Source organism: Petaurus breviceps, unplaced genomic scaffold (genome assembly GCF_028583685.1).
Source record: "Petaurus breviceps papuanus isolate PSGF00001 unplaced genomic scaffold, PetGlider_PUasm1.0 90424, whole genome shotgun sequence".
Taxonomy (NCBI): domain Eukaryota; kingdom Metazoa; phylum Chordata; class Mammalia; order Diprotodontia; family Petauridae; genus Petaurus; species Petaurus breviceps.
In genome coordinates this window covers 1,555,178-1,580,873 of record NW_027187247.1, presented here as the reverse complement: position 1 = coordinate 1,580,873, position 25,696 = coordinate 1,555,178, and the positions used below count along the sequence as shown (strand labels likewise).

The window sequence follows — 25,696 nt, the reverse complement described above, 5'->3', positions numbered from 1 at the left end:
GCCCTAGGTCACACAGCCAGTATGTGTCTGAGAAGGAATTGAACTCAGGTCTTCCTGACTCTCATGCCAATTACTATCCATTATGCTATGCTGGCTCTTGCTGATGTCAATGCCTTCTCTAAAATGTAGGTTCCTATTATTCTAAGAAATCATTATCGTCTCTCTCTAAGGAGAGACTTGGAATGATATTATTAGAATTCGGTTGTGTCGTCTTCTGTGTCTTTCCTATGAGGCCTTGCCAAACTACAAAGATCACAGACTCACAAACTCTGAAGATTCTAGAAGGGATCCCATAAGTCAGATGGGACTTGAGCGTTGCCAGAGGCTTGTTCTGACCCTTGCTTGCTCTCCACTGCCTTTTCCACTTTGCTTAGGTCAATAAGGGCCATATTGGTGCAACCCTCAACAAGACGGACAACCAAGTGTGTAGTGCTGGTAAGCTTAGCATCCCTCATTCCGGTCCCAAGAGGATTTTCCCCAAACTAATCCTTTGTGGAAGTCCAAGCGTCCCTAAGCACCCCAACCTTGACTTATCTCTCCACAGTACAGAGGTGATAATAAGGATGAATGAGCTTTTATACTGCACTACAAAACACTCAGGACTTGTTATGTGCTCTGAGGGAGCTGCCATGGCCACCTTATGGCTCTGAAAAGTCTCTTCCTCAGTCTCTCCTCCTGTTACCCATCAGATATTAGGTTTCCAATACTATCTCAGAATCTGATTCCCCAAAGGAATGATATCCTCTATTTTCCTAAGCTTTACTAAAGACATTAATCTTTATTTTATGGGGTTTATTTTTCAAAGCTATCCCTAAAGTTGATTTCTTCCTAGGTAACATGCCTATGCTTCAAGTAAATAGCTACCAAGCAGTGGTGGGCGGCATGGTTGGTGGTCAGTCAGTCAGTCAAGAAATGCTTATCAAGTGCTTACAATGTATTAGGTATGGTGTTAAGCACTGGGGTCACAAAAGAAGTAAAACAACAGCAACACAAAGTCCCTCTCTTCAAGGAGCTCATATTCAAATGGGAGACACAGTATGTGTTTGTCCTTCATTCTCAAAGAAGATCTTGGCATGAGGGAGATGGTGACATGAGTTGTAGTTGACTTGGATTCTAGTGAGGGAGGGCTGTGCAAGGTGATGCAATGGGAGACCCTGGCCCTTTTAGGCTAAGGCCTTTTCAGGTTCTCACTTTGAATAAGGTAATGCCCATTCAGTGAATAGGCCTCTTTAAGAAGTGAGTCCAGGAATGGTCCCTTTAATTAGAAAAAAGAAAGAAATCAAGCTGGGAGGGGAAGACCCTCAGGGTTGCTGTTCCAAAGAAAAACAGTTTCCATTGACATACACTCTAAGCCTGGAAGGCCCCCAGTACAGCCATTAAGGGGAGCATGGGTTGCAGAGAATCTGCAAACAGTTATGTACATACATGATGTATGCCGTATAAAAGAACAGAGTGAGGGGGCAGCTAGGTGGCGCAGTGCATAGAGCACCAAGCCCTGAAGTCAGGAGAACCTGAGTTCAAATCCTGTCTCAGACACTTAACACTTACTAGATGTGTGACTTTGGGCAAGTCGCTTACCCCAATTGCCTTGCCTTCCCCCTCCAAAAAGACCCCCCCCCCAAAAAAAAAGAGAACAGAGTGAGGCTGAAGACGTGGCACATCTCTTTCTCACCTAAATCTATTTCATGCACAAGTCAAGACATGACCCTTGTGATGTCATTGGTCCTCTTTGAGAATGAAGGACAAACAACCACAATATAGCATAACAGGCACCGGATCAGTGGGTGGGGGCTGAGGAGGACAAGGGAGCCAGAAACAGGCTCCCTGCAGAAGACTCAGTCCTGAAGGAAGCCAGGAGATGAAAGTGAGGAGGAAGAGCGTTACAAGCATGGGGGCAGTCAGTGAAAGTGCATGAACTCGGAGGAGGAAGTGTGTCTGAGGAACAGCAGGACAGTCTGCATCTCTGGATCACAGAGCGCATGGAGGATGCTCACGTGTACAAAGACTGGAAGGGTAGGAAGGGGCCAGGCTGCAAAGGGCTTTGGAAGCCAAGCGGCTATGACATGGGATATGCAACCACAGAGTCTGAACAAAAAGATTTTTCCTAGCTCTGCATATTTAAAAGACCTTAGCATGTTTTTCATTCAATTATAGAATTCAATTAAAATGGGACTCTAAATTTGATCATGATGATTTCTGCTCTAATGACCATATATTTTTTAAATCTGCTATTTAGAACAAGATTTAAGGAATTCAGCAAGAAAAGAAACATTGAAGTGCAATCACAGATACCTTTCTCACTAACTCTTAACAATTAATCATGACTAAATTTTGCCACTACCAACTCCCAGGTCCGAGGAGATTTAACTCATTTGGTCTCTGCTTGTCTGGCTCTTCTGCAGTTCAGGGGGAGCCCCCACAGTTGGTTCCATGGGACATTACTCCTGCAACCTTTCTCTTTTTGTAGGTTTAATTACTCTAGTGAAAGAAGCTTTTAAAATTAGATCCCACAAACATTTATTAATCATCTGTTCTTTGCAGAACACTATGCTAAGTGCTATGAGAGATTGAAAATTGAAATGTGACATAGTCCCTGATCTCAGTAAACCCAAGACACAGACAATGAAATCTAGAATATATAATAATACAATTATAATTATTTTAGATGAATGCAGAACAAAGTACCAAGTGAAAAGATGTGACCAGCAAAGAGAATCAAGGAAGGCTATATGGAGGAGGTATCATTTGATTTGGGCTTTAAATGTAGAGTAGGAATTTAATAGGAGAGGAAAAGGAAAAGAATTCTAGGTACTGGAGTGTGAACAAAGATGGGAAGGTGAAACAGTTGGCACATTTTGAAGGAAAAGGGTAGTGTACTTTGGCTACAGGAAAGAGTATACAGAGGGAAAAAATACGACCCAATGTTGAAAAAGTCAAGTAGCACCAGATAGAGCAGTGCCCTAAATTTGAAGCGAAAGAATTTGATCTTAGTGGAAAATCAGAAGCCATTGAAGATTTTTGAGTAGTGTGACCCATGACTAGATCTCTGCATAAGAAAGATCAGCCTAACGAATGAAGGATGGATTAGGTGGGAGAGAATGGAGGTGAAAAAACTTTTTTGGGAAGCCAGTATAATACTCTAGGTAGGTGGCAATTCAATGACCAAGGCTCTCCTTGGCAATGGATGACAAGGTAAACACAGTTTCTGTTGTTCACAAGATTGTTTTCTTCCTATATTGTCTGTCCACTAGGTGGCATAGTGGGTAGAACACTGGGCTGGAGTAGGAAGTCCTGAGTTCAAATGTGGTCTCAGACACTTGCTAGCTGTGTGACTCTGACCAAATCTCTTAAATTTTCTTTGTCTCAATTTCCTTATCTATAAAATGAGGATAATGGCTCCTGCTTTTTCGAGTTGTTGTGACAATCAAATGAGAGAACTGAAAAGTGCTTAACACAGTGCCTGGAACATAGTAAGCACTATATCAATGTTAGTTATTGGTGTTGTCAGATTAAAAGGAATTGAGCAGAGGCACATGCCCATTGTGAAGCAACCTGTCTCCTTTCCCCGAACTTCCTCCAAACCTCACTGATTCTTTGATTCCTGCTTGTTCACTCTTGTCCTTGAGTTCTTTCTTTCTTTTCTGTTTTTTTTTTCTTTTTGGAGGGGGGAAGGCAGGGCAATTGGGGTTAAATGACTTGTCCAGGGTCACACGGTTAGTAAGTATTAAGCGTCTGAGGCCAGATTTGAACTCAGGTCCTCCTGACTCCAGGGCCAGTGCTCTATTCACTGTGCCACCTAACCGCCCTTTGAGTTCTTTCTGACTATATATCTGACTGTTGACTAGACATGCTTCTATCTATGCGTTGATGTTTGTGCCTACTTTTTCCCACACCTCTGGCATCTCGGTTTCTACCCCGGCTTCCCACTGACTAATAGAGTGCATATTATCAGACATAAGTGCCATGGGGCTACAAAACTGAAGAGAACAAATGGGGGCACATAGAGCATAAGAGAGAGAGATATGCTTCTTCTACCCTGTGGTTACTGAACAAAGCTGCCAGGAGGATGGAGCACTGCCTTGGCATTTCCACCAGGGGCTGTCGTAGGTGAATGCTTTGTTTTTGAGAATACTAAAAAGATCCCAGAATTTAGAAGTAGAAGGAACCTGAGAGGTCATTTAGTTCAAATCCTTCATTTACAAATGAGAAAGAGAAGTGACTTGTCCAAGATTACATATAAAGCAAGGAATAAAGCCAGGATTTGAACCCAGTCAATAATAATATACTAATAAATGTTTAACAACTGACTCTGAAAAGAACTCTGAAAAAAATTTTTAAATTTAATCTACATCATAAACATCTCTGTCACATTTTAAAGTCTAGACAGCCAACAAAACAAGAACTCATGCCCTGAATTGTAGAATTTGTCCATTTCCAAGATGTAAATGTTAACATTGAAAATTTTAACAACTGGCTATTGGAAGGTATTTTGAGCCAACTCCAGCACACCCTTGAACCCAGGTTGTGTTGACTCCAAATCCAGTGCTCTTTCTTCTACGACCTTTCAGTTACATGAGTAGCAATACATTAATAGCAGAATCTTTAAGGAGGAGGACAAGTGGGTTTCTATATGATGACTGATGTATGAATGATGGTAAGTTACTATTGACATTATCTGCCTGTTTAATATTGACATCAGACATATTCACCAGTTATATGTGTCCAGTAAGTAAGCAGTTCTGTGTTTAACCAGCTGATGATATAATCAGATGCTTGGTTAATGTTAACATTTTCCAACTGGAGTTGAGAACAGATCTTTCTGTTTTGGCTTGACATTATAAGTGAGCACTGTTTGACGGCTTGTGTACATTCTTATCCAACAAATACAGTTGTCAGTGTGTGAAGATATTGATTAAGCCTAGGTTCCTGTTTATAAAATGAAGGGGTTCAAATTCAAACATACATATTAAAAGCACATTATCATTCCATCACTAGCATTAATGATTTTAATGAGAACAAAACACCTCATTTAAAACAAACAAGTAATTAGAAGTTTTAGCAGCCTCCAATTAATCAAGCTGCAAATTGTGCCTCCCTGTTGCAGACATGATTCCTGAATTGAGTCTTTAGAAAAGGAAGGTGCATATATGCAATGATTTTATTATTACATATGCACACGAACATTTGCAAATGTACTCAAGAGCCAAGATGTGAATATATTTGAAGAGTTTAGGAGTGATCTCTTAGAACCACTCATTCACCCCAAGGATATACATCTCTGCCAGTGGTCACTGGCAATGGACAGTCTGGATAGTAATCTATGAACCTGACTTCCTCTTCACCTCTGGTGGTACTGGGATGGGGCGCAAACTGATGGGGAGCCATTGTAGAAATTATTAGCGCAGATATCAAGAATACAGCTCAGCAGGAATGTTGGGTACAAGTTATGCTTACAGCTTTTCACATGCCTTTGCAGCAACAGTTCCACTGTCTGAGTTCATGATTATATCCCTTCCCATTATCCAAGGCAGTAGGAGAGATTAGCTCTCTATGCACCCTTGACCTCGTTCCCTCCCACCTCCTCCAGCACATTAGGTCTGGCAATCATTCCGGCTCTTTCATGTGTCTTCAGTTCCTCCTTTGCCACTGAATTTGTGGAATCATATATTTAGAGCTAGAAAGAATCTTAGAGGGCTGATTTTACAGATGAGGAAACTGAGTCCCAGAGAAGTTTAATGATTTGCTCAAAGTCAGAGATAGCAATAATAATGGTGCCACTTCCTTCACAGATATAACCAAGACCTCCAGGTCCAAAAAAGGCTTTCTCTTGGTCCTTCTACTTTACATAACTGCCACAGTCACTCTCTTTTCACCTTCATTGTCTAACTTCTTGAACAAATTGTCTTTAGTATACCATGTTCCTCCATTTCCTTGCTACTCATTCTTTCCTCAAACCCTGGTAATTTGTTTCTACCACCCCAACATGCAACTCTACTGAAACCAATCTGTTAAAACTCCAAATTGTCAAATTCAGTGGCTGTTTTCTCTAGTCCTTATCCTTCTTGACCACTTTATAGCTTCAGGCACTATCTTCCACCCTGTCCTACTATATACTCTCTCTTAAGAGACACTGCACATTTTAGCTTCTTCATTTGCTTCTGTAATCACTGGGTCTCTCTGTCTCCTTCACTTATTACTTATTCCTCTCCAGATCCCACAAGTTGGACTCTCTCCAAGGTTCTGACCTTGGCCCTTTCTCTTCTCCTAGCCATTCCATTCATTTCCATCTTAAACTCCCAATCTTGAACTTAGTAAAATTTCCCCTAAACCTACCCTTCATTCTGACTTCAGAATTCCTATCAGTGTTACCAACACTCAGTCATCCAATTTTGAAAACTAATCACTATCTTTGACTTCATTACCAAGTCATATGCATTTATTTTTGCCAAAATATTTCAAATCTGCCCCCTCTTCTCTATTTTCACTGTCCCCATTTTGATACATTCCCCCCTTCCATTTGTATGGACCATGGCAACAGCTTCTTACTTGGTCTTCTCAATTTTGCTTTCTTTTTTCTTCCAATCTATTCTTCATACCTTTGTCAGATTACTTTTCTAATACATACATAAAGTCACTTCTCTTTCAAAACCTTTAAGTGGCTTTCTATTGCCTTCTGGGTGAAGTTCAAAAACATATTTTTTTGCTGTGTATTCAAAGTACTCTATCATCTGGTGCCAGTTTTCGATCCCTCTATTTACTTTTTGCTGCAGACAAACTGGATTACTTCTTGTTCCTCAAACATGCCCTGTATTATCCATCTCCCATACCTTTCCTCACACTGTCATGTTCCCTGTGACCAATGACCTCTCTGCCTTGTCTCAGTCATATTCCTACCTATTCCACAAAGCCTCCCCTGATCTCCCTTCTTCACTTGTATTCACAAAAAATGTTCTTTTCCATCTTCTTAATAAATGACAGACAAATAAATATGGTTGGAATCACCTTCTGATTCGCATAGTACCTGGTTGTATGATAATGGGCACCCCTGCTTGGTTTAGGTTTCCTACAAGTTCTTCACAGAATCATAGAATTCCTAGAATCTAAAACTAAGTGGAACCTTTGAGAGAATCTAGTCTAGTCTCCTTTCCCCTAACCCAGATCTTCATTCTGACTTCATTATTCCTTTCAGTGGCACCAACACTCAGTCACCCAATTTTGAAAACTAATTCCTACATTTGTTTTTATTACCAAGACCTATGCGCTTGAATCAAAATCAAAAGTCAAAATCTCTTGAATCTTTTCCCTCATATTTAACATACAAAGAAACAGATCCAAAATAGTGAAACAATTTGCCCAAGGTCACAGAGCCAATCAACAACTGGGCTTGCACGAAAATTCACACTCAAATCTTCTGTCTCCCGGACCATGGTCCAGCTCTTTCAATTCAAAAGAAACTTCTTAGACACTTACAATTTAGCAGGCTCTACATTAGGTGCTGGGAATATAAAGAAGAAACAAAGTAAGCCCTAACCCAAAGGAACTTACCTTCTACTGAAAGGAAACAGGATCCACACAGATAAGCAAATAAAAATATGTTCAAAATTAAAAAATAAAAACAATATAATTGAGAGGAGGAAGAGGAGGGAAGAAGCCAAACACTGGGAGATATCAATAAAGGCCTCATGTTGGAGATGACCCTTGAGCTGAGCCTTGAAAGGAACCAGGGGCTCCAAGAAGTAGAGGTGTAGAGGGAGCATGTGCCAGGCATGAGAGGCAACTTGGGGAAAGGTGCATAGACATGGAATGGAATGTTCTGAAACTGTGGTCAGTTTTTTTATGGTGAGTGAGGCAAAGACATCAATCTGGAAAATGAGGTTGGAGAGAGATTGTGAAGGGCCCTAAACATTAAACATAAGAGCTCCTACTTCATCCTACAAATTAATTATTTTACTGAACTTCAAAACAAGTATACGAGGTAGGTAAGGCACATGAGACCCCCATATAAATGTATATGGAAACTGAGACCCAGAGGGGGGAAAGCAACTTGTCTAAACTATTCGTAAATGGCAGAGTCAAAATTACAATCAAGACCTTCTGGCTCCCAGTCCCATGCCCTCCCCACTGTGCCAAGCCACTTGAAATGTAGAAGTAGAGCTTTCTAATTTTCTACAATCTTCCACACTTCCACTAGCAGTGACAATCATAGTGACGTGGTTGGTGCATACTCCTGTGGTATGCTGGGAAGCTGTGATAGATACAACCCATCTGCACCATTGTCAGGCCAGCATCTACAATAGCTAAACTGCAATCTAAGACATATAGATCCAGTGCCCTCACACCCTTTCCTGATGCCCAACTGCTAGTCCTTTCCCCTGAAATTATGCTATATTTATTCAGTATATGTTCATCCTGCATATACTGATAAATGTACAAGTTGCCCCCACTGAGAGATGGTAAGCTCCTTGAGGGCAGGGATTGTTTCCTTTTTCATTTTTGTATCCCCTGTATCTTGCACAGTGTTTTTTTTTTTAACATAGTAGGTGTTTTAACACATGCTTGTTGATTGATATGTGATGATATAGGACTTCCCTGTCCAAGGGGCAGAGTGACATAGTGAAAAGACAACTGATAACTGAGTCAGGAAGATCTGGGTTCAAGTCCTCCCAACATCACATACTAGCTGTATGACAGCTAGGTAACTTTAATTTCTCAGTGACCTGTGGCAACTCTTCAAGAACATAAACTTCAATGCATGAGCTGATGTCCCCTGGGGGGGGGGGAAACCTTCCTTTCTGGGAGCTCTCTATCCCAATAAATTCCCAATGAGTGTAGGTCTGCTCTATAATAATAGAAAGCCTTTAGCTGAGCTCTCCCAGGGATCACTTTAGGATCTTGGGAAAATACCCTACTTTCCCCTTCTGTAAAACAAAACTAATACTCCCTGGCCCCTTTCTTTCAGAAACAGTATAATTAGAACAGCAATTCTCAAAGTTATGGTCTCAAGACAAAACCCTTTACATTCTTAAAAATTATTAAGGACTCACCTCTACCCCAAGAGCATTTGTTTTTTGTGGATTTTTATTGATATTTAAAGAAAGTAAAATAGCATTACTATGAAAATAGATTTAACCTTGTGGACACCCCTGAAAAGGTCTCAAGGACAGGGTCTTAAGACATTATTTTGAGAGTGACTGACCTAGAGAGAGGAAAGCTTTGCATTTAAAAGCAGGAATATCAGAGAGTTTCTCACTAATGTTCATATAATGAAGCAGAATGACAGTTGAAGGATAAGAACCCAAACAAGAAATGGGCTATTTAATAATGTGCTTCTGGGACTCCAAACCACAGAAAGGAGTTGTTTATAGACTCCTATAAACTGAGGTCCATTTTGTATAATGATACTAAATTAATCTTCCCCCCAAAAGCCTCTGCTCAGAATCTTTCAATAATTCTCCACTGACTATGCACAGCTAAGTGGCATAGAGCACCAGGCCTGAAGTAAGAAAGCCAATAATCTTGTGTAATCTCATTCACAAAGGCTCAAATAAGCCTAATTCAGAGCTTGAATATCTTATCTTCCTGAGTTCAAATCTGGCATCAGATACTTACTAGCTGTATGACCCTGGACAAGTCACTTAACCCTGTTGGCCTCAGTTTCCTCATCTGTAAAATGGGCTAGAGGAGGAAATGGCAAACCAGTCTAGTATCTCTGCCAAGAAAACCCCAAATGGAGTCACAAAGAGTCAGAAAGATCAAACAACTATGGGTAAAATCTAAACTCCTTAGCCCAGGAGTCAGGAACCCCACAGCCTAGCTTTTATGTGTCCTTCCAACCACACCTCTTAATTCTTGTCTTCGTATATTCTATGCTTTAGCCAAAATAATTAAGTCATGGTTCTCAAACCCCTGAGGAAGGGCCCCATTTCTACCATTTTGCTCCTCTTCTTCCCATTCACCTCTGGTTTAATCTTACCCATCTTTTAGACTGAATTCAAATCTCTGGATTTAAACCAGAATACATCACAGTCAATGGCAGAATTACGGACCTATTTCCTGAATTTCACTTCTTCTCTTTGCATTTATCACTCAGTCAGGCACCTACTTGGTAGACACTTGCTTGACACCCACCATCAGACATTTGTGCTAGGCTTCAGGGGAGATTAGAATAAATTTAAGACATAATCATGCCCTGAAGACACTTTACAGAGAAGACACACATATGGCAATGTAGTATAGGGAAGAAACACTATTTAGAGTCAGAAGCCTGGGTTCAAATGGCAGCTCTGATACTTACCACTTGAGGCAACTATCTAGCATATTTTGTTTTGTCTTGAGACCATAACTTTGAGAATTGCTGTTCTAGTTATACTGTTTCTGAAAGAAAGGGGCCAGGGAGTATTAATTCTGTTTTACAGAAGGGGAAAGTAGGGTATTTTCCCAAGATCCTAAAGTGATCCCTGGGAGAGCTCAGCTAAAGGCTTTCTATTATTATAGAGCATCTAGTAGAGCATCTAGACCTAGCACTGGGAAGATCTGAGTTCATATTCAGCCTCAGACATTTACTAGCTATGTCACCTTGGACAAGTCACTTAACCTCTGTCTGCCTCAATTTCCTCATATGCAATAATGGGTGGTTAGAGTCAACAGGTCCTGACGTCCCTTCTAGCTAGGGCTATATTCCTATGGTTGTTGATTCATCAACATCATTAGTGATAGTAATGATATATAGGATACATATGAGATCAGGAAGATGGCTTAGAGATCATCTAGGAAGGAAGGAAACATGCATTTATTAAATACCTACTATATGCCAGGTGCTGTGATAAGCACTTTGCAAATGTGATCTCACTTGATCTTCAATTCAACCCTGGGAGGTAAGTGCTAATATTACCCTGACTTTCCAGGTGAGGAAACTGAGGAAGACAGAGATTGACTTACCAGCTTCACACAGCTGGGAAGTGTCTGAGGCTGGATTTGAACTCAGGTCTTCCTAACTCTAGGCTTAGCTCTCTATCTATCTCTCTACTTCATTATCTATAGGCTGGGAGTTCCTAACTTTTTTGTGTGTCATGACTCCCTTTGGCATTCTGATGAACCTTCTGGACCCCTTCTCAGAATATTTTTAAGTGCATAACATAAAACACATAGGATTACAAAAGAAACCAATTATATTGAAAGAAAGATTTTTTCCATCCAAATTCACTGACCCCCTGAAATCAATCCATGAACCCCTGGGAAGTCCATAGCCCGCAAATTAAGAACCCTTGATCTTAACTAGTCTTATTTTATACATAAAACTGCTGCTTAAAAAGGAGAGTCTTGCATGCTCATCAACATAGTAGCAATGATAAAAACTAGAGTTTATATAGCATTGTAAGCCTTGCAAAGTGCTTTTTTTTTTGGAGGCAAAGTGATTAAGTGACTTATGGTCACATAGCTAAGAAGTGTCTGAGGCTGGATTTAAACTCAGGTTCTCCTGACTCCAGGGCTGATGTTCTATCTACTGTACCACCTAGCTGTCCCTAAGCCTTGCAAAGTATTTTTACAAATATTCTCTCCTTTGATCCTTTCAACCCTGAGAGGTAGAAGCTAATATTATTCCCATTTTACAGATGAGCAAACTGAGGCATAGGTTAAGTGACTTGCCCAGGGTCACAAAACTAAGAAGTTTCTGAGGCTGCATTTGAACCCACATCTTCCTGATTCCATGTTTAGTGCCCTTTCATGGTTCTCATATGATAAATCCAGCATCAGAGCTGGGACTAGAAGCCAGGATTTCCTAATTTCTAGTACAGAACTAGCCACTCTTCTCTGTGGGACCCTGGAAGATCTCAGAGAATTCTATGTACAATTAAAACCTCTTGATATGTTCTATAATCCTACACATTTTCACAAAGAAAAATAAGTAGGGAAAACTCATCTTCACCAATCAATCACCAACATTTGTACAGGACTTGCTATGGGTCGGGTAGTGTGCTAGCCAACTGAAGCCAATAATCTTGTGTAATCTCATTCACAAAGGCTCAAATAAACCTAATTCAGAGCTTGATCGATGAGGCAGCATGGTGGAAACACACTCTGAAGTGATCTGCTATTTATTCCACAGCTTTTGTCATCTTGAGGTGCTCACCCAGCGCCTTGTTGACTTTTCTCTATGTAGGGGATCTTTCTTGCTGTCACCTACAAATCTTGCAATGTGTCTCTTATTCTTATGTCCAGACACCAACACTAGAACAGGTTTTCCTATGCTTTCTCTTCTCTTCCTTCTCTGTTATGTTTCCTTAGCAATCCTTCAGAACCCAAATGCTCTGAAACTGGTATCAGAAGACAGTAGAGAGAAAGCTTCTCACCTTCGACGATAATGGCTAGTCAAGAGGGTACCATCTGGTACAGTCAGAAAGCCATTAGCTATGTATTACTCCAGTGACCTGAAAGAGTTTCTATTTCCCATACATTTCTCATTATTCCCCGGAAGGCTGGGGGTGCCATGTTATTATTCCTGTTTTTTACAGGTGTGTTGTCATTGCAATTATTTCACAGATGAAGAAACTTAGTCAAATGAGTTTCCAGGTGCTATACCAAAAGGGAGATGGGAACAGAATTACACTGACTCTCTGACCCCCAATCCTTCCCTTGAATACCCTGACCCTGCGTGGAACTTTCAATGGTCCCTGCCCAGACAGCATTCCAAAACCATGAGAAGTGGACATGAGGCTGCCAGGAGGGGATTGGAAGCCTTGGTCTTGGAGCACACAATTAGGCTGGAGAAGTGCCACCCCTGCCCTACTGTTCCATTGCCCACTGGTCCAGCCTTGGGGGACTCTTTACCACAAAGGGAGGTGGATACAGACACTGCAGGAGAATGCTCTCCTCCCCACAGAGGAGAGGAAAGTCAGATTCATGTTCATGAGAGGAACTTAATTAAGAAGTGTCTCATCTAATCTTCAGAACTTTTCTGAGGGGCATTGAATTCCTTCAGAGGTTGTCTGAAGCCTTCAACTTCCGTAGCATCTTCCAGGCCTCTCCTGGATGACTAATCTCCTTAATGTATTAGAAAATCAATTCTGAGTGTAAAGGTCGGAAGGTCATCCAGTTGAGCCCCACAGTCTAATCATATCAAGTGCTGGGAAAGCTTTTAGCCATCAGTGTTATTATTCTTTAAAGAAGAGTAGACTACAAGTAAAATGAAATGAATTTAACCTAAGCCTATTCTTCAGCCACAGCTTTGAAAAGAATTCATTGTGATGCCCCCATTCCCTACCCTGTTATTTTGTGAAAGGACTGTCTAGCTTTTCCAAAGAAAGGGTCAAAGAGGTACATGAGAGAGTGGTGTTAAAGACCTCATTTTTACACACAAGCTTTCAAAATGGGAACTGGCAAACTGGGAACTCTTAAGTGCAGCCCAAACAGAAAATAGGATTGGGTTGTTGTTGTGTCCTTGTGTGTGTGTGTGTTTTAATTCAGCATCAGCTGAAGCTACAATGTCCCCTTCAGAGAGCATCTCAGGCAGAATGCAGGAAGGAGTGTTTGTACCAGAGGAGACCATGGCTGGTGGAGGACCGAGTGACAATTCCCTTCAGGCCCACAGAGGGTTAGTAGACATTCCATTTCTACTGAGGACAGAACAAAAAGAGCAGGAGAAATTTAACGATAAGACTTTAAGACTTTGAATTTGCAGAACTGTTGCTTACCTGGATCTGTAGAGGAAACTTCCTTACTGGGAGTTCCTTATATTAATGAAATCCCAGGTCGGGTCAATAGAATAATAAATGAGAAGGGGACGGAAAAGTAAGTGAAGAAGAATAACCACAAAACAGCAACTTCTTCCAGGGTCATTTCTATCTGAACCCCATTGAAAATGATGGGAAGAATGAGAGCATGATGACAGTAGCATTTATGTAGCACTTTCAGGCTAACAAATCACTTATGTACATGATCTCATTTGTATTTCATAACAGCCCCGTGAGGTAGGTGATGACAACAGACTGTATTTGCAGATCACTTTAAGGTTTGCAAAGCAGTGATCTCATTCTATCCTACAACAACCCTGTGAGATAAGCGCTATTTTTATCCCCATTTGGCAAGGGAAGAAACTGAGGGAAACTGAGGCTAAGTGCCTTGTCCCCAGGGTCTCACAGCCAGGAAGCATGATTTGAACTCAGGTTTTCTTTTCTTTTTTCTTTTTCTTTTTCTTTTTTTTCTTTTTGAAGGGGGAAGGCAGGGCAATTGGGGTTAAGTGACTTGCCCAAGGTCACATGGCTAGTTTTGTGTTAAGCGTCTAAGGCCGGATTTGAACTCAGGTCCTCCTGACTCCAGAGCCAGTGCTCTATTCACTGTACCACCTAGCCACCCATGAACTCAGGTTTTCTTAACTCCAGACCCAGCACCCTATCAGCTGCAGGTGGCAGTTGATTTGGTTTCTTTGCTTTAGAAATGAATAATTCCTTGAATGTATATAATTTCCTTTTTTTCTCAGGAATTTAAATTATTCTATAAATTTTCTATTTTTTCTTCATAACATCTTTGTTCAGGATTAGTTTGCTTGTTTTTTTATTTGCATCTAACTACTTTGTATATATTTTTGTAGTTACCATCCCTATATTTAAGCACATATATTTATAGGCACTGTTGTTTCTTCCTCTCCCCCTACTTTACAATGTAAATTCCTTGCAAGAAGAGAATGTCGAGTACAGATTGTTGCATTTTTTTGCACTACCTGAACAATGCCTGTTGTTAAGTCATTTTCAGTTGTATCTGACTCTTAGTTGACCCCATTTGGGATTTTCTTGGCAAACATACTCGAGTGGTTTGCCATTCTCTTCTCCAGCTCATTTTACCGATGAGGAAATGGAAGTAAACAGGGATAAATGACTTGCCCAGGGTCACACAGCTACTATATATCTGAGACTGGATTTGAACTCATGAAGATGAGTCTTCCTTATTCTAAGCCCAGTGCTTTGTCCACTGTGCTATGTAGCTGCCCCCGACTGGCACATAAAAGAGCTTAATAAATGCTTGTTGATTGAGTGGTGATTGTCATGATCATTATGGGGAAACTGAGGCTCAGTTCAGTTAGAAGTGACCTTCCCAACATCTGTCAGAGGTGTAATTGGAACACAGGTCTTCTCCAAGCCCAGCTCTTCACCCATCACACCACCCCTCTAATCTTATAAGAAAGGAACCTTCTGACAAAAAGAGGTAATGAGAACAAATTGTATAGATCTTTAAAAATGAAACAGAAACCCATGCACTGCAAAATTGTTCCAGAGCTCTCTCACCTGGAGTTATGGGGCTAGTCAATGGGACTGCCAGATGGCTCTTCCAGCCCATAGATTTTATGTAAAAACAAGCCAAAAATCCAAAGGCTGGTAGAGTGGATTCAGGAGAAGGGGATGGAGTCTGGGATCTGGGGTCAAGAATTCTTGCCTCTGTTGCTTATTGTGGGATCCTAGGCAAATAACTTTACCTCAGTGGGCCCCACTTTCCTCATCAGTAATATGAAAGAACTGGATTAGATCTAAATCTAAATCCTATGATGGGCAGCACACACCTGTATACTACTTTGCCTGCCTTACACGGGACTGATGAGATTACAGGCCTCCAACTTGAGAGGGATCCTTTCTCAGAGTACCAAAATTCCCCCAAATTTCTGATTCATTCCCCACTTTCCCCCTTCCTTGTCTCTGGTCACTGAGGAATGAGGATCCTTACTACTAGGGCTCCCATTCCCTTTCTCCTTCTCTTCAGCAAATCTCTTTCTCATGTCTCTTCAATATCTGATTTTTCATTAACTCTCTTTTGCTTGCTAACACACCCAGGTCTCTCTGATCCTAAATAAAACAAAATTTAAAAATCCCCGACTCTTTCATCTGCTCTGGTTGCCAATCTATCATATTTCTTTATTGCCAAACTTCTTTGAAAAGGTGCCCAAAGTGTCCCATGAGACTCACCATTCACTCTTCTCAACCCTTTGAAGTCTGGCTTCCTCCCTCACCATTATACTGAAACTTAGATCCCCCATAAGTCCCCTATTACCTCCTAATCACATATCCAATCACCATGGTCAGCTCTCATCCCTGTTGGTTTTCCCACAACATTCAATACTGCTGACCACGCCATCTTCCTGAATAGTCTCTCTTCCTTTGGCTTCAGAGACACCATATTATGACAGCTGTCTTCCTACTTCTCTCACCATTGCTTCTATCTTCTTCAAGGTTAAGTGTATTTCCCAAGGAGAAACTGTCCTTGGCCTCTTGTCTCCTCTCCCTGCACTCTCTCCCTTGGCAGTCTTACTCATTCTCAGGACTTCAACCATCACCTCTATGCAGATGACTCCCAGTTCTGTATCTCCAGCCTTGGTCTTTTGTTTTATTCTTCAGACACATGTCTTTCTACAAGACTGTCTTCCATTTAAAATTCTCACTCAGCATGGCCAAAACCAAGCTTATTATCTTTCCCCTAGAGGAATCCAATATAGGCCCTAAATATGCATTCTTATTAAATACATTTTCACATTAGTCATGTTGTATAGAAGAATTAGAACTTTTGGCAATCCCTTACTTTTACCGATGAGGAAATGAGTCCAAGAGAGGTTAAGTGACTTGTCCAGAGTCCAAAAGGTAGGGAAGTACCCCAGATGGTATCTGAACCCAGATCTCCCTGTCTCCAAGGCCACCAAGTCATGCCACACTACTTATCAGACAGTAAAGATATTTGCCCACTTGCAACTCTTGTGTGTTTTCCATGCCTCATTCTGCACTATAAAGTCATAATGCTAAGTCTTTTCAGTCTATTAAAATGTGTTCTATTCTAGTATTCATGCTGTCATTTAGAGCTTGCCATTTAGAGTATTTAGTATGCTGGACCCAGAGTCAGGAAAACCAGAGTTCAAATCCATGCATGCTTCCCAGGTATGTGACCTTGGACAAGTCACCTAACCTCTCTCAGCCCCTATTTCTTTACCTGTAAAATGGGGATAACAATATCATCTACTACCCAGGGGGTTGAAAACGTACACATACATGTATATGTATGAGTGTATATGCATATATGTATCTATACATGTGAATATATGTACATATATACATATGTGTATATATGTATATATGTGTGAGTATATACATACATGCATATCTCGTTTGATCCTCACAATAGCCCCAAGAAGCAGGGTACTATTATTATACCTATTTTACAGATGTACATACAATTAAAACATTTCACAAACTTGAAAGCATACTCTATAAATGTTTATAAATTATTACTCTATAAATGTTATTATTATTATTTAATACTATGTCCAGTGCCTGACAATTCTTTTGTTGAAGGAAGTCTTCATGATGTGTGAAGGCAGGGCTGGCTTTGCTGAAAAACGCAAGTTGTGGTGCGTCCCACCAAGCTGGAAAGCCTGCCCAAGTTTTGGCATGGGCTGTGTCTTCTATTTAAGAGGCAGCCTAGCTGCAGTAACTTCAGAGAGTCCCATCACCAGATTAGCTTCAAGGTGGATTTTTCATCCGAACCACTTCCCACTGACCAACTATTAAATAACAGAAGGATTGTGATCTACATTGGCAGAGGGTCCCCTACCCTGACAAGATCACCGATTCTTTAGGACAAGATAGCTTTATTTCAATCCCCAGTAGACTATCAACTCCAGAAGGGCAGTGGCTGTGTCTTTGTATCTCCCCCCATTGTTTAACACAGTCTTTGTACCCTCCGGACCCTTCGCTGAACTGAATGATCTTTGGCCCCTTTGAAGCAAAGGGAGCTGGTGTTCGTCTACTCGATACTAAGCAGGAGACACAGGATACTGCTAGGGGAGACCGGCATGGACCAGCTAAACACATACCTTGGTTGTCATAGGACGTGATGACTTGCGTCTGCTGATGGTGCTGTGTCTGGGCCACGTTTCCTATTTAAGTAAGAGAGAAAATACTGCAGTGACTATTGGGACTGGGGTGGAATTATCCCTCAAGGCAGAGAAAGGAAATGTGTGTACCTTTAGGAGAGGCAGGTTATCCAAAGTTGCCAACATCTCCCCCCTCCCCTTCCTTCTCCCTCCCACACCAGGGTCCAGCTCAGCAGGGGGGGGCCTTTCATCAGTGTCCCGAAACATATTGAGTTTCCTTCATTACCAGAGAGCTGATCCTAGGCTTAGAAAGAATGGCACGGAGTCAAGTAGCCCTTTGTGCCCGCTGGGGAAAGAGGCCCTTGTCCCTTGTAAATCACTGCCCTAGAGAACCATTCCCCACCCCCACCTCAGCCATGCCCCATGAGTGGTGCCTGAGCTTTGATTCTGTTGCATTCAAAAGCTGAGGTGCACACTTCCAAGGTATACACTCTAATTTATAACTTTCAAAGGAATTAAAAACTGCAGCATCTCCTAGGGGGGACTTCTATGATTGTGCAAAACTACAATTTTATCCACTGTCTACACTTTAGATAACAATTCTGCCCCACCCTTGCTTCCCTCTCCAAGGAGATAGCCTAGAAAAGGGAAGTAGTTATATCCTACTAATCCTGCCATTGAACTCTGTGCCACGAACCTCCCTTCCCTAGGCCCCCAATTTATACAATCATTAAATGTGAGAGTTGGAAGGGACTTTAGCAGGCATCTCCCTCAGCCCACACATGAAAGGAATCCCCACCAAAATAAATCTGTAAAATGATGAGAGCGCCCTAGATGATTTCTATGATTCCGTCCATCTCTGGTACTCTTTGATTAGGAATTCCTCAAGCCCTGATTTTAACAACTGAGCAAGGGGGTTGGGGAAAGAGGGAAATCAGGGTTCCGGCAACAGGGGGCACTGGCGTCATGGCACTACACCCATCAGCCTTCCCTACCACCTTCCCCCTTTGACAATCTACTTCTTTGTATTATTTTCCTATATCATCCTTACTGACTTAAATCCTAGTGGGGCAAAGAAAAAGATTCTTTAAAAACAGGGAATGTGTGGGATCAGGCAGATAATAATACATGCTCACATTTCCATATTTCACAATAAACCTGTGAAGTGGTAGTGCAAATAATAACATACCAATTTTACAGATGAGGAAATGGAGGTTCACAGGGAGTCAATAGGGTCACTCACATCCACACACAAATCTTTTGACTCCAAGGTCAATGTGCATTCCTTTTCCCTATCCCCAACACACACACACACACACACACACACACACACACACACACCAAGATGCTTCTTCATATACAATACACCCTTGGAGACAGATCTGATTTTACAAATCCACTTTCCCAGTGTCCTACCAAAGCTGTAGACAGTGGTACTGAGGAGGCTACTTTCAATTTTTGTTTCATTTCTTGTTTTACCTAAATTCTGATTTCTTTTTGTCTATGGACTCATTTGGGTAACTTCTTCACGGTCCTCAATTTCTCTTTCTGACTCTAACACAAAGGGAAGTCTAAGCTTATCCTTTCTTCTTTCTCCTTTGTTCAAGGTCATAGAATCAAAGAATACAGAGCTGTAAGGGACCTTAGACATTAACTAGTCTAACTTCTTTGTTTTACAGAAAGTGAGTGCCAGGGACCCAGAAAGAGAGTGACACTTCTGTCTGCTAAACTCTCTCTTTGGAGACTATACATGGGAGGAACTGAACTTTTTAACTCCAAGTTTCCTGGGCTAGTGCTTCTTCTACCATCTCTACTTCTCCCTCAATAGGGATGATGCTCCTCCCTCATTCTGCTCTCCTGACTCTTGCTTTGAGAACTATAATCAAATCAACATTAACATTGCACCTGGAAATGGCCTGTCAGTCGATTAACCTATTGTGCCCTTCACCATCCCTGTAACTTCCCAGACCAAACCACCTTTCCTTGGCCACAATACTATGTCTCTGTCTCTCTCTCTGTCTCTCTCTCTGTCTCTCTCTCTGTCTCTCTCTCTCTGTCTCTCTCTGTCTCTCTCTCTGTCTCTCTCTCTCTCTCTCTCTCTCTCTGTCTCTCTCTCTCTCTCTCTGTCTCTCTCTCTCTCTCTCTCTCTCTCTCTCTCTCTCTCTCTCTCTCTCTCTCTCTCTCTCTCTCTCTCTCTCTCTCTCTCTCTCTCTCTCTCTCTCTCTGTCTTTCTCTCCTTCCTCTCTCCCTTCTCTCTCTCTCTGTCTGTGTTCTCTCTGTTTCTCTACCTCCTCTCTCTCTCTGTCTTCTCTGTCTGCCTTCTCTCTCTCTTCCTCTCTCTCTCTCTCCCTTCTTTCTTTCTCTCTCTCCTCTCTCTCCCTTTCCTTTCTCTCCCTGCCTTCTCTGTCTCTCTCTTCCTCTCTCTCCTCTGTCTCTCTTTCTCTCTCTTACTATGTCTGTCTCTCTGTCTCTCTCTCTTATTATGTTGGTCTCTCTGTCTCTATATGTAAATGCTTTGACTTGCTTTTGCATTTTTATTCTCAGAGTCACTACAGTGTTTGGTGCATACTAACCATTTAATAAATGCTTTTTTTCTCATTTCTCAAAGTCACTCAGTAAGTAGCAGAGCTAGTATTCAAATCTATGCCCTCTAATTCCAAATCTTTCTCTTTCTTTTCTTTAAATAAACTTATTTTTTTCTTTTTACTTCACTTTTTTCTCCTGTATCCTTTTTCTTTTCCCCTCCCAGAGAGCCATCCCATATAAAAAAAGAGCACTTTTTTTTTCTTTTTGGAGGGCGGAAGGTAGGGCAATTGGGGTTAAGTGACTTGCCGAAGGTCACATGGCTAGTTTTTGAAAAGAGTACTTTTTTTAAAAATAAGGAAGAAGGAAAAAATTTGTAACATCAGTATGCTGAAAAAATTTGACAATGTATGAAATATTCCCCACTCATGGATGCCCCACTCCCATCTCTTTCCACCTCTGCAAAGGAGTGTGGGGAAGTTTCTACCCATCTCTCTTCTTTGGAGTCAAGCTTATTCTTTGTACTTTTGCAACATTCATTTTTGCATATTTTGTGGTTATTTCTGCTTCTCTTTTTACTACACCAGGCTGGTTCCTTAGTCCTAGAGATTTAACATCCTGTAGCATCATCTCATTATTTCCCCTCATTTAGGGCCAAAGCCAAGCCCAGAGCAGGGAACTGGCCTTAAAGCAATGTCCTATGGGCATACAGCCACCTCTTTCCTGTGGCTCCCATGTCCCCTTCTTCCAATTCTCTTTAAGACTGACTATTGTCCTTGAGTCTCCTGACAACTCAATAAAACACTGTGCTCTGTGGGAATCCCTAGTCCTCAAACCCTGAGGCCTGAAGACAAGAAGGCTGAGTTTCTGCATAGGACAGCTGGTTGTCTCCCCTGGGAGGGGAGGGGGGTGAGGAAACCAGATCCTGGGGAAGGGAATCCTCGAGGAGGAGGATTGGCTGGCACTGATGGACGATTGATATTTATAGACATGACTGTACAGTTGATTTCCATATGCAACAACAGAGCTGTACAGTGCTGCTAGGTAGAGTTCAGCAAGAGACTGGGAAACAGCGAATAGAAACACAGGGGAGCCCAGAGCCAGAGAAGTGGGCACGGCTCCATCCTGAGCGCAGCTGGTGGGGTGACACTGTTGCCAGGCTAGGTTTCTGAACAATTTAGTATATTTGCTCTGCCTTTAGAACTTCTATGGGGGTACAAGGTGAAATCATAAGAAGCAGAGGAGAAATTTTTTAAATGGCCAGAACTTATTTCCAATTATATGGAGCAAAACTGCAAACTTAAAAGGAATAAAAGAATTATCTACAAAAAGACCTAAATGAAATGAACAGAACAAATAAAGATATTAAATAATCCAGTTTCAGAAAAGGAAATTGAAGTATCTGGACAGAAATTACCAAGGGGGGGGGGAAATACATTGCTCCAGATGGATTTAGGAAAGAATTAATTACACTTTCAAAGAACAATTAATACCTATATCATACAAATTGTTCCCAAAGAATTAGAAAAAGAACAAACCAGTTTCCTAGGATCTAAACCACAGGAGTATAAAACAAAGAAGTATAGGCCAATATCATTCATAAATATCAACTCAAAGATTTTAAAGAAAATCCTAACTTTAAAAAAGTGATACACACTGATGACTGGCTTACTTTCTCCTGCCCCCAATTTTGGTCCCTGGAGTAAGCATTCTGTTATTAGATCTACCTTAACACACCTCAAACCATTGTCTGAACCTAGATCAGTGGTTTCAAAGTGTTGTCTCTGGACCCCTTGGCATTCCTGAGACTCGTTCAAGGGGTCCTAGAAATCAAAACTATTTTCATAATCATACTAAGACACTGTCCATTAAAATACTCCTCCCTTTTCGATCTACTTATCTGTGTGAGGCCAGATTTTCTTCCTAGACTTCAATAAAACAATATATCACAACAGACTGAGTGCAGAAGAAGCGATAGAAACTGTCTTCTATTAAGCCAGATATAAAAGAAATTTGTAAAAATATGTAAAACAATGCCACTCTTCTTACTATATATATAGATATATTTTGTTTCGGACAATAGTTATTTTTCATAAGGTGTTTATTTAAAAAAATAGGTAATGGATTTATTATTGTTATTGAAAAAGAATATATATTTTAAAATTTTATCAGGTTTAATTTTCAATGCAGTAAATATTAACAGATATAACCCACACAAACAAAAGTTCTTTGGGGGTCTTCATAAGTTTTAAGAGTATCAAGGAATCTTGATACCAAAAATTTGAGAACACTGACCTAGAAGGTGTGCTTGAAGTTTCATAAAATTTATTTGGTTAAATAAGTAGAGGACAAGAAATCATGAGATCTGAATTAGAATCTCATATTGGCTGTTTATCAAGCATGTTATCATGGCGGTCACAACTGTTTTGGGTCTTGGTTTCCTTATCTATAAAACAGGAAAACTGCTACTTGAACTATCTGCCTCACAGGGGTGGTGTAAAAGAAAGTGTTAAGAATTATAAAGTAGTAGGGAAATGGCAACTCCTGCATCTTTCTAAACTCCAATTCTCTGTCCCTCGTTATTCATCTATCTAAGGGGATCTCTTGGGATTGTTGTTGAGGATGAAAATGATACATGAGACCCGAACGGTCTTTAAAAAAATAAAATTCATTTTAGAAATGATGTCCTGTGTATCACAGGCACTCAATAAGTAAGTGTGAAATGAATGAAAAAGGAAAGGAATGATAGTCGAGTCTGTATTTCCAAATAAGTACACCAACAGAAGAGACTAGCTTGCCACTTCCCCAGCTTCCCATCTCCCCAGGGCATACACAGAGTAAAAGCAAAAGTCAGCAGTTTTCACCTAGCTTCTGGTCATGACTTGGCTAGAAAGCCATTAGATTAACCTGAGAGAACTCAGGCACAGGCTCATAGATTTAGAGTTGGAAAGAATCTAAAGGTCATGGAGACCAACCCCTTCATTTTCTAGATGAGGAAACTGAAGCCCAGGGAGGTAACTTGCCCAAGTTACACAGGTATGAAGAAGTTAACTTGAGATCTAACAGTCTTTTCACTGGACCTCTTGGCCATAAAGAAGAACTGGAATTTAAAAATTGGAAAATGTTCCATTGGGGCTGGCCCGATGCTGGCACTGGCTTTCACCACTTCTGAATCTTTGTGTTGGGCTTCAGTTAAAATGGAAAAGACTTATGAACACCGTAGAAGACAGTAAATCTTTCCACAGCTAACAGCGCCTTGGAACCTGTCTGGAAAAGGTATCCTGTGAGTGACAACAGAGAGCCTGGTGTACCAGCACAGATGAAACTCTTTGGCTCAGCCAGAGAATTGCTGCCACTGACTGAGAGAGGAAAAAGCGGTCCGTATCCATTGGCCACTCCTGGATCTTTGTTTTAAAAATCATGGGATTCCAAGATGCAGAGATCACTGGAGCTCAAAGCAATCTCAGAGAATGTCTCAGCCATCCCTTCTCTTCACAAATTTAGAACATGCGGGCACAGCTAGTCCAATATCACACTGGTTTGCAGTGCCAAAGTAGGATTCTGACCTATGTCTTGTACCTCCTGATTCAGGGTTCTTTTTGGATATGGGGGACCAGGGAGGAAGGGAGGCTGTGGGGAGTGTGGGGGAGGAATCCGGACCTCTGATTTCATCAATTTCGAGAGTTCCTAGTGAAAAAAAATCACCAAGAAATCCTCAATTGTTCTAGACTTAGAGATTTGGCTGGGGGCAAGTGGACAGTGGGTGACTTGCCCAGGGTCACATAGTTACTGTGTGTAGGAGGAAGGTCTTGAACCCAGGCTGTGTCAACTCCAAGGCCAGCTGGTCTTCTCTTCCCACTCCTGGCTTCTCTCCAGTGCTTTTTCTACTTTTCAGTATACCCTCTGTACCTCCCTTCTTAATAAATCCCACAGAAAAACAAAGGCTCTCTTGAAGCCAGCTTCTATCCAGCTCCTAAACCCTAACTGAGATACTCAAGCAGATCTGTGGGAACTTAGTTCTGATTTTTCTTGCTTATTATAGTCCAATTTCTTTTAGGATTAGCCTGATTTCTCAGAGTTTGATTCTGTGGTTCAGGGCTACTTTAATTGGAATGTCAGCTGGATGGTTTGTAACCTCCGTTAGCAGAATTAAGAGGGTCTCTGAAAGGACACAGGACGTGATCATCATCATCATACAGTAATAACTCATATTTATATGAGCCTTTAAGGTTTACATATACATAAAATTGTAGGGGCTATTATTATCTCCATTTTTTACAGATGAGAAAATTGAGGCCAAGAGAAGATTCGACTTGCCTGAGATCATATAGTTAATTAAGTATCTAAGGCAGGATTTAAATTCAGGTCTTTTAGATTCCAAGTCACTTAATATTCTATCAATGATGCCTCCTAGCTATCTAATAAAACATAATTTATATTTTATTAATGTTCTTTTCTTCTTTTTTTCCATCTCTGTTACCTCCTACTTTTTCACCACCTCAACCACTCCAACAAGAACCCTTGCTTGTAGCAATCAGTAAGCAAAACAAAATCAGCACATTGGCCTAAATCTAAAAATCTAGTATATCTCTAACCTACCATTTATCTTCCAAGGTTAGGAGAGTTTGAAGGCACTTTTAAAAAGTTCAAGTCTTCAAAACACACACACACACACACACACACACACACACACTCGGATTGTTAGTGACTGTTACCAAATCAGCCCAGGATCCAGCCCATCTGAGTTGGCTTATAGAACCCATCCTCAGAGAGATTACCCTTGGATTGGAATAGAAGGAAGTAGTGGGTTGCATCTGGATTGAATGGTTACATGAACTGAATCACAGAACAGAGGTCTTCAGAATCTTTCCCAGACTAATGCTTTAATCATGTTCTTTGCTCCTAGCTCATTAAGGAATCACAGAATTCTTGGCCTGTCTCTGCAAGTAATTTTGTCCAGAACCTAAACATAATCAAGTTTCATAGAGGAGACCATTTCAAAAAAGAAAATCTTTCCTGGCAGCCCAACACATTCAGCCTGCCTTCTTTAGCTTCAAGGAACTGAAAAAGACCTCAGAGATCATTTATTCCAGTCTCTGGACACTCCAGGCTGCAAGAGAAACAATGTCACCATGACCTTGTGTCACAGATTTCAGAGCCAGTCTGCAAGCTTGGTCCAACTTTAGTTATTCTCATTCCTTTTCAGGAAGACTGAATTCTCAGAGATGAAAGGAAGAAAGGAAGAAAGAAAGAAAGAAAGAAAGAAAGGAAGGAAGGAAGGAAGAAAGAAAGAAAGAAAGAAAGAAAGAAAGAAAGAAAGAAAGAAAG

General features: G+C 41.0%; 1 protein-coding gene across 1 annotated transcript in view; it reads right to left on the bottom strand.

Moving 5' to 3' along the window:
* KY (kyphoscoliosis peptidase) overlaps positions 1-25,696 on the bottom strand; it is a 106,627-nt gene that overhangs the window by 74,960 nt on the left and 5,971 nt on the right. The window contains exon 3 of the mRNA XM_069108698.1: positions 17,846-17,908. Coding sequence (XP_068964799.1) covers positions 17,846-17,908 — 63 coding nt within the window. The remainder of the gene's footprint in view (positions 1-17,845; positions 17,909-25,696) is intronic.